General features: G+C 35.1%; 1 protein-coding gene and 1 long non-coding RNA gene across 2 annotated transcripts; one reads left to right on the forward strand and one right to left on the reverse strand.

Moving 5' to 3' along the window:
• Window positions 1-2,483: 2,483 nt before the first annotated feature.
• On the reverse strand, window positions 2,484-3,909 carry LOC110888552 (acyl carrier protein 2, chloroplastic-like). Its single transcript, XM_022136073.2, has 4 exons — window positions 3,863-3,909; window positions 3,432-3,621; window positions 2,679-2,768; window positions 2,484-2,606 (listed from the first exon to the last, which is right to left on the reverse strand). Exons 1-4 carry the CDS (start codon window positions 3,907-3,909, stop codon window positions 2,484-2,486), a joined length of 450 nt encoding a protein of 149 aa, XP_021991765.1.
• A 4,299-nt stretch (window positions 3,910-8,208) lies between these two features.
• LOC110887184 lies at window positions 8,209-9,905 on the forward strand. The gene is made up of 2 exons (XR_002563119.2): window positions 8,209-8,660; window positions 9,587-9,905. It is a non-coding gene; the product is annotated as an uncharacterized LOC110887184 (long non-coding RNA).
• The last annotated feature ends 395 nt before the right edge of the window (window positions 9,906-10,300 follow it).

A 10,300-nucleotide genomic window follows, 5' to 3' on the forward strand; every position in this document is an offset into this window, starting at 1 on the left:
GCTTGGCATGCGTGATGCGCGCACTGAATTTGGATTTGGCGGTTATGGAAACTGGATGATAGGGTTTGATAAGTTCCAGATCATTGACTACTTCCGCTTGCGTTTCATTTCGTACTGTCATGGCTGGAGATGGTCCGGAGGAACCCTGCACATATCCATTATAAGTTTCCGAAGTAAAAACTGTGGAGAAAATAGGAGAGGCGAAAATTATAGGACCCATAGTCCTTACCGATGTTTCATCATGAAAGAGCCAGTTCGTAAACCGAGGATCTCTTCATCTCTAGCCTGTTGGGCTTTTAATCGTTGTAGAAGACTTGCATTTTTTGAAAGAAATTCCGCATCAAACTCTGATGTCTGTGAAGTGGGCATCAGTATGAATGGCAAAGTTGTTCCTGGTCCCGAGCTCAAAGGAGCTGAAACTGCAGAAACCATACTTGTCAGCACTGTAGATCAGTTCGTTGCTCATGAAATTCACTAAAGTGAAGGACCGTGAGCTGTGAAATCGGATGGTGCCAATTGAAGATCCACAGAATCGATTTTAGGCCGAAGCCTGTAAAGGGAGGGTTTGGACCTTGTAGAAAAGCTGGAACCTCTACCTGCAAAACAGTAAACCGTTAGGCTCGCCGCAGAGATGGGAGGGCCCCTCTGCGACCACCCTTCGGCGTGAGGATAAATATTGGTAAAGAAGAAAATAGAGAGAGAAAGTAAGGACGAAGGTTCCGAAAATCATACTTGGCCTTGTACTTGATGGGGTATTTATAAGGGTCAACTGACATGACGTCATTCGTCCAGACACACTTGAATGGGTGTCCGTCCTCGGCGGCATGGGAACAGACATCTTCAGAATGTCCGTCCAGGTATGATTCGGTCCGTCCTTAGGGATGATATCCGGACCCGGAAATGTATCTTCACTAGCCGACATTCAAAATTAATAAGTATAATTAGATTTCTAAAAAAAGTTAGAAGATTAGCAGATGGATACAGTTTTCATTTACATTTTTTTATTTTTATTTGCCAGTGTTGTCACCGTCTCGCCGAAACACAGGGCCACATCCCGCTGGTCTCGCCTAAGAGTTTCCTCCAACAACATTTTGGGGAATTTTGTTACGAAAATGGCCAAGAATAAAGTTGACTTTCCAAAATAGCCAGCTCATGCATCATTGGAACAGGGCACCACTCTTAGGCGTCCTTCATTCTTAAATGGACACGTATGAAAGTTGGGAATTTTATACATGTGGGATCCACCATCTACCATCCCACCCTAGCCCCTACACCCCACATCACCCCTACACCCTAGCCTCCAGCTCCGTCTCCTGTGTCTCTTTCAGTCCATGTTAATAAACCCATACATCTTTAAATAATCTCCACGGATAAAGACCCATCTTTCTTACTCACACACATTTTCAACATAGAGACATAGGGAGAGAAACGAAGAAGGCGGAGATGGAGGGTGGCCGGTCGTCCGACTATGACGGTGGCATGACGGATCTCCACCCCCAAATCCCAACCGTCACCATGGTTGCCGGAAAAAGGATCTGAAATCGAGCCCCCTAGTTGCAGGTGTCGGAGACTAAGCTGGAGGCGTCTGCAACTCGCTGGAGATGACTGCAACGTTCAGACGCATCCCGTGCACTTCTAGACGCATCCCGGCACTTCCCAGACGCATCCTGGCACTTCCAGACGCATCCCAGCACTTCCCATACGCATCCCGGCACTTCCAGACGCATCCTACGCATCTGAAAATTAAAGACGCAACAAGGGGCTATACGGACGCATAAACTACCTCGGGATCTGTGATGCGCTGTTCTAAGAGCGCATGAGGTGGCCATTTTCACAAATGGGTTTGGTCTTTGGCCATTCTCGTAATTTCCCTCAACATTTTTCCTAAATGGTACACGTGTCACTTCCCTAAGATGTCCACGTGACTGACAATACGACACAAAGGTCTCCAGGTGGCTTACATATTCGCCCAAAGGTACATGTTCATTTTTTAGATTTCTCTGGTCAATACTTATTTGTGGATACTTCACTACTTAAAACATTCACATTGGAATCCCTATCTTATTCTAAATCATATAATTTAAGGAAAAAGTTCAAGTTTTCATCAATTTTTTGCAAACTGTTCGGTTCCCAAAAATAAGACATAGGATATATGGATTGAATATTGAATTCTTCGAGCATTTATATCCGAGTTCTTATTGAGTTAAATGCTCGGATTGTCCCTGTAGTTTGCTCTTTTTTCATCTTTTAGTCCCTAACTTTTTAACATTACAACAATAGTCTTCAACTTTTCAATTTTCGTTCCAGGATAGTCCCTAGGCCTAACATCAATTAGTTTTCTCAGTTAAGAGAGTGTGAAATGACATAAATACCCTTTCCATAAAATATTAAAAGAAATATATTATTTATTTATTTAATCAAAATTGATGAAAAAGCAAGCAAAATGAAATGTTGATGAGAGGCAAGCAGGCAGGCAGGTGAGGTCAAGCTTCCGCCTTCACTTTTTCAATGAGATCGGCAACATCTTGAACAGTCACAATGTTTTCAGCTCCGCTTTCCCCTGTTGACACTCCAAATGTTTCGTCCAATGCCATCATAATCTCAACCTGCACCATGTTTGCATTTTTATACAACAATTTCAAGAGCCCGAAAAACAGCTTAAAGTAGATAAGGCGTACCGTGTCAAGAGAATCAGCACCAAGATCCCCAAATTTGGTTGAAGGGGCGATTGTGCACTCGTCAATCGACAACTGATTAGAAATGGTGGCCTTTTAACCGGAAAACTAACTGATGTTAGGCATAGGGACTATCCGGGAATGAAATTGAAAAGTTGAGGACTATAGCTGTAATTTTAGAAAGTTAGGGACTAAAGGTGAAAAAAGGCGAACCACAGGGACTATCTGGGCATTTAAGTCTATCCATATAATTTAATTAAAAAACACATTTACCTTATCTTTTTTAAGAATTTTCTAAAAGTCCCTCTGATCTGGTTCCTTATATTAATCTTTATTCAATTAAATAATATATTTTTAATCATTATTTATCATTCTTTCTCTATATTCCGCTCACAAAAAAATTATAAGGGGTGAATAGTGAGTTGGTAAATATAAGTAACAAGATGAGGGATGAAGATCAAGGGAAAACTCCTACGAGTTGTGATAACTTAGAGAACTCGGCAATCCCGTGCAAGTTTTACCCTCATTTTTTTCACACCCCCAGATTAAAATGTTACAATGACGACCATAAATAAATAAAATTCAAAGTGATGTTTTCTGCCTGAAGGGGTATGGTCCCAGATCTCGCACCAACATGGTCGCGAGTGACCATTACCCTTATCAAATACTCCCACTAGCAAGAACTTATCTGCGTTCATGCGGGAACGCGCGAATGCAGCAGTCGAATCCAATCTGTCAAGTGATGAGAAGACTTACCTTGTGTATGAAAATGGGTGTTGCACATAGCGATGTGGCTCTGCACCACATCCTATGAACATCTTCATCGGAACAAGGGACGTGGAAACAACCGCAGTTACCGCAGATAGCGATGCGGCCGGCACCGCATTCTATCCATAGAGCAAGTAGGACTGACACCTTAACAGCAAGTGGCACCAATGACAGTTTCCTGTCAGCCCACACGTAAGCAACGCTGGCACAGACTGACAGCCGCAGTAGGACGTGGCGTCACCTCCATGACCGACAAGTCTGACACACCTGCAAAGGGCTGCGCGTTGTCAGTCCAGCCACTTGATTACCCTCCTTCACTCCTCGGCTATAAATACCCATCCCGGACCAGGTTTGAGGTATCGCTTATCAAACTCTCTCACTCATACTACTATCACACACTTTACTCTCAAGCAAATTACTGATTATCACGCTGGAGAGTAGTAACAAGGAGCACCACCCACCCCATCCTCCTTGTTACGATTCACGGTGTGTTTCCTTGTGCAGGAGATAGATCAAGCGGACGATCCAGCCACTGATCCTTGGAAAGAAGGGATTAACCCTACTTGACGAGACCAGTGAATTAACCTCCATTGGTTAACCACTGTTTCATCACTGCCCCTTACAGCTGCTGTAAAAATCTGATGAAATCAACTTTTTACAGCATTTACAGCAATTGTAAATGAAAAAAAAAAACCTAGTTTTTTTTTACTTTTTGGAAAAGTTGATATATTTATGATGGTTAAATTTTTTTGAAAAAACCTTTGTAAGGCTGAGTTTTATAAGTTCTCACAACTCGTATAAGTTTTCATTTTACCCTTGTGAACAACCCCCTTGATAGTTAACTGTGTGAACTAATCCTAGCCCTTGATTATCAATATACAAGTGTAAATCATTGGCAAGGATTTGATGATGAAAATACATAGTGTATTTTACGATTTGATGATGAAAATCAATGGTCATGATATGATCTGTTCACTCAGTTCATAAATATATTAGTGTTCACTCTAGAATCCCACCATATATATAGGATAGGGTTCATTTAAAAACCACTCTTATTATGAGAACCAATGTAAACACAAAAAAAAAATCTAAAAATGTCTAAAAAACACTCAAAGTTTATTATTATTATTATTATTATTATTATTATTATTATTATTATTATTATTATTTACATTAAAATCGCTATTTTTAGTTAAAAAAAAATTTCGAGTAACAATTATCAATGCACATGTGCATATGTATCATTTATTTGACAAATTCCGTAATACATTATATTAGACAATTGCACTTTCATTTACATTACCATCCGCAATACACTACTATTTTACATTAGAAATATATAAAATGCACATGTTCATCTATATGTATGAACATGATATAACGTGTTTCGTGCAAAAAGTTTGTGCTTTTGAATGATGATGTAGGCCAATATACATGTTTTTGGTTAGTTATATCTAGTGGTTGATGATTTGGTTATATTTGTCACACTTTATGATGTAATATGTTGTTTGGTATGGTATGAAGGGTGTTGATGCACATGTGCATAAAGTGAAAAAAACTATACATATTGGTAATGGTGGTGTATTATGGATAGTAGGAGGTAATGGTAGTGTATTATGGATAGTAGGAAGTAATAGTAGTGTATTATGGATGTTATGATAGATGAAAATGATAGTTTATTCAAAGTAGTGTACCAAAACACGTTATATCATTTTTATACATATAGATGCACATGTGCATTTCTAATATTGGTAATGTAAAAAGTACTGTATTACGTATGGTAGTGTAAATGAAAGTGCAATTGTCTAATATTGGTAATGTATTACGGAATTTGTCAAAGAAATGATACATATGCACATGTGCATCCATAATTGTTACTTGATTTTTTTTTTGGAACGAAAAATAGTGATATTTATTTAACAAATAAAAAAATTGGGTGGTTTTTAGGTATTTTTGGTTGTGTTCACATTGGTTCTCGCGGTTCTAGCAATAAAGAGTGGTTCCTGACCGATTCTTATCATGCTAGAACCACCCTTATGGCGAGAACCGCGAGAACCAATGTGAACACAAAATAAAATCTAAATAAATTCAAAAAAGCACTTAATTTTTTTAAATATTTTTTTAAAAAAAAATCGCTATATTTCGTTAACAAAAAAAAAAAAAAAAAAAAACTTTTTTTTTCGAGTAACAATTATCCATGCACATGTGCATATGTATCATTACTTCGACAAATTCGGTAATACGTTATCCGGAATTGACAATTGCACTTTAATTTACAATACCATTTGTAATACACTACTTTTTACATTACCAATATTCAAAATGCACATGTGCATCATTAGGTATAATCATGATATAACGTGTTTTGGTACAAAAAGTTTGTGATTTTGAATGGAGAAATAGGCCCATATACATGTTTTTTGGTTAGTTGTATCTAGTCGTTGATGGTTTGGTTATAGTTGTCAAATTATGATGTAATATGTTGATTGGATGGTATAAATGGTGTTTACATACATGTAATAAAGTGAAAATATTTGTAATGGTATTGTATTATGGATGGTATGAGGTAATAGTATTGTATTATGGATGGTAGGAGGTAATGGTAGTTTATTATGGATGGTATGATAGATGAAAGGGAAAGTGTATTCAAAGTAGTGTACCAAAACACCTTATTTCATGTTGATACATATAGATACACATGTGCATTTCTAATATTGGTAATGTAAAAAGTATTGTATTACACACGGTAGTGTAAATGAAAGTGCAATTGTCTAATATTTGTAATGAATTACGGAGTTTGTCAAAGAAATGACGAAAATGCACATGTGCATGTTTGTGTATTATGGATGAATTGATAGATGAAAGAGAAAGTAGTGTACCAACACATCTTATTTCATGTTGATACATATCGATGCACTTGTTCATTTCTTATTTTGTTAACGTAAAAAGTAGTGTATTACACGTGTTAGTGTAAATGAAAGTGAAATTGTCTAATATTTGTAATGAATTATGGAATTTGTTAAAGAAATGATACAAATGCACATGTGCATAGATAACTGTGACTCGAAAAAAAAAATTTGAAATTTTTTTTATAAACGAAATATAGCGATTTTTCCAAAAAAAAAAAAAAAAATAGTATTTTTTTTTTTATTTTGGGTGTTCTTTAGATTTTTTTTAGGTATTACTGTTTGTGTTCACACTGGTTCTCGTGGTTCTCGCAATAAAGGGTGGTTCCTAACGGATCCTTCTCCTATACATATATATATATATATATATATATATATATATATATAGGAGAGGGTTATCTTAAGAACGCTAAATATTGCGATAACCGTGAGAACGAATGAAAAACCCAATCAAAACCAATTGTCTTAATACAAACCTCATATTAAGATACAACATCAAAAAAAAAAAAAAAAAAAAAAAAAAAAAAAAAAAAAAAACTAAAATATCAAATAATTCATTTCCCCTCTCAAAATTAGGGCTGCAAACAAACCGAAACAAACCGAACGAACACGTTTGTTAAGAAATATATGTGTTCGCGAACCGTTCACGAACACTTATCGAACGAGATTTTATGTTCGTGTTCGTTTGTTAAGGAAATGAAGTTGTTCACGTTCGTTTGTGTTTGTTTGTTAATTTTAGGCAACGAACGTTGACGAACACAAATGAGCACAAACTAATGTTTATGAACACAAATGGAAACAAACGAACACAAACAATCTTTCATGATCAGAATATATAATACACCGACACTTATTAGACATTTACTTTGTCGGAATTTTGAAGTATTTAAATAAATATAAAAACCAAAAACACTAATAAAGTATCGAACACAAACGAACACGTTACCGAACGTTCACGAACATAAACGAACGAACACGACCTTTGTTCATGTTTGTTCATTTAACTAAATGAAAGGAATTTCTTGTTCGTGATCGTTTGTTTAATAAACGAACGAACACAAACGAACTTCCCGCCGAACGGTTCAAGAACTGTTCGCCGAACGTTTGGTTCGTTTGCAGCCCTACTCAAATCACTCTTATTATATTTTTTTACACATGTGTAAATATAACAAATTTACGCATGTGTAAATGGCAAACTTGCACATGTGTAAATTTTCTTTATTTACGAATTCACGTAATTTAAAGGTGTAAATTAAATTTCTAACATTGTATTCGAACAATAATGACAAATGTAAAAAAAATTCCTGAATTTGAATTGTTTTTACCAAGTTCTCGTGGTTTTTTCATTCGTTCTCACGGTGTGGAAAAAACCACGAGAAATTGGTAATAAAACAATTCAAATTCAGAAAAAAATTATACACTTTTCATTATTGTTCGAATACAATGTTAGAAATTTAATTTAAACGTTTAAATATGCATGGATTTGTAAATAAAGAAAATTTACACATGTGTAGATTTGCCATTTACACATGTGTAAAATTCCAATAGGAGTGATTTTGAGAGGGGAAATGAATTATTTGATGTTTTAAAAGTTTGTTGATGTTGTATCTTAATATGAGGTTTGTATTAAAAAAATTGGTTTTTTCATTTGTTCTCACGGTTCTCACAATATTTAGCTTTCTTTATATAACCTTCCCATATATATATAATGTAAGTAAATGAAGAAAGCCCTCCTAAATGAGAAAACCAGTAAACTCTAATATGTGGCTAAGATTGATCCACATCAACACTTTTCAACAGATATTATCCATGTCTTTAAGGGCAATTTTTTCATCTTCATCCACTTAAGTACATCTCTCTCTAAAGTACGTCTCCCTCTCTCTAAAGTACATCTTTCTCTCTCTAAAGTAGTCATACTTTCTAGATCTAGATCTTATGCTTACATCTCTCTCATTCTCTATCTAAATCATAATTTCTAGATCTAGATCTTATTCATTTCATGCCAATCTGAATTATATTCATTTGCAAGATCGTTTCACAAATCACGTGCGTCATCTTCTTCTCTAAATCTCTGTAAGTATCTTTGGAATTCAATAATGTGTTCAAAACTTCATTTAAACACATAAACTCGAAATGGAGATTATTTTTCCGGATGCAAAGTGGAGATGATTTTACTGGCTGGCGAGTGCTCGTGATGTCATGCAAAGTGAAGATGATTCGAACACGGATCTTTTGATTTTTCTGACATCCATATGCGGAAGTGAAAGTGAACATGGTGTTAGCTAGGCTAACATTCACCATTAAAAAAAGAGTAAGTCCATGTGTTCATTAAATAATTTATTTATATTGTTATTCTTTTTGGCCTTAGAAGACATATACAACTTTTGATTTATTATATACATGAATATGATGTTTGAGCTGGCTTTTTTTTGGGGGGTGGGGGGGGGGGGTTATGAATCGAATTTGTTTTAATTTTTTTCGTTTTTTTTTAAATTGGGGCATCACCATTGATGGTAGATAATTAGTTTGAAAATCCATAATTGTTATGGTATATGTTTCAATTTTTCTGTTGGTTTGGTTGTTTTTGTATAAACTTCACTCGGTATAATTTAATCTGAATATCTTGTTTTTTTTACAAATAAAAAGTCGTGTTTTTTTTGCTGTCATAATTAGCTACATATGTTACAATTTGCTGCCAGCTACATATGTTACATTTTGATAGATACATATTTTACTTTTTTTTGCCAACTACATGTGCAACAACCCTTTGTTAAATATGTAACGGCCAGCTAGGTGACATCTTTGTTTTCGATATACACACCTGGACAAAAGGAATGATTTGACCAACGTTTTGTTAGGTTAATATTTGCAATTATTTAGTCACTTCTTAGATAGGTTACACTTGTTACGTTCAACACCATTTAAATATGTTAATCAAAACAAAAGTCACTTTTCATGGTGGAATACATTCTATATTTGTTTCATGTGTTACATCAGAACTAAGTTGCATATGTTACACATCTAAGCAGTCTTTGGTAACAAAGTAGTTGTACATGTGTAACACATGTTTGTAACATGTGTTACACAAGAGGGTAACATATGTACAACCACTTTTAACATGAGTATACATGTTAAACGTGTTACATTGCTAAAAAAAACTCCAGCTACACATGTAACTAGCACAATGTTACCTACATACGCTCTGAACTTGGTTAATTTGTCTCTCCTTCTCCTCAGACTCGCATGCGATTAAAGAACAAACAATAAAGTAGCAATCGTTCAACAATCATCATTATATATTTCGGATAAGTCCTTCCATTGTTAATGCCCATTTTTGGATGAAGACGGATGTTGTTGTGAACGCCATTTTTGGAAGCATTACAACTATTGATATAAAATTCATTTTTATTTTCATTTTCATTTTTAGTATGCCCATTTTTGGATGAAGACGAATGTTGTTTGTGAAGGCCATTTTTTTCGATGTAACAACTATATGTAACATGTGTAACTTTGATGTTGTAACACATGTAATAATTATGTGTAACATGGCTATACATATGTTACCCTATAGTGTAGCACATGTCATAAACATGTGTTACATATGTGCAGCCCCTTTGGTGTCAATTTAAACTTAGTAAAATAACATATGTAACAACAACATTACATCATCCAAAATGTGGCAAAAATTAGTAAACAAGTAATATATGTAACTAGAAGTATATGAGACTAGTGTAACGAATTAATGGGATAAAAGATACACGTCATGTTATATTATATTTGCATATAAACACTTGTCATTATCATGAAACTTAATAAAAAAAATACATGTGCTAACAAACATGTTTCATGTATAACTTATATATTGAATTGGTAAACAAAAAACCACAAAACCTAATTACATATTGAGACCTTAAAATCTAATTATGTTCATTTCTTGACAAGCATCTTCAT

The sequence above is a fragment of the Helianthus annuus genome, chromosome 6, assembly GCF_002127325.2.
Source record: "Helianthus annuus cultivar XRQ/B chromosome 6, HanXRQr2.0-SUNRISE, whole genome shotgun sequence".
Taxonomy (NCBI): domain Eukaryota; kingdom Viridiplantae; phylum Streptophyta; class Magnoliopsida; order Asterales; family Asteraceae; genus Helianthus; species Helianthus annuus.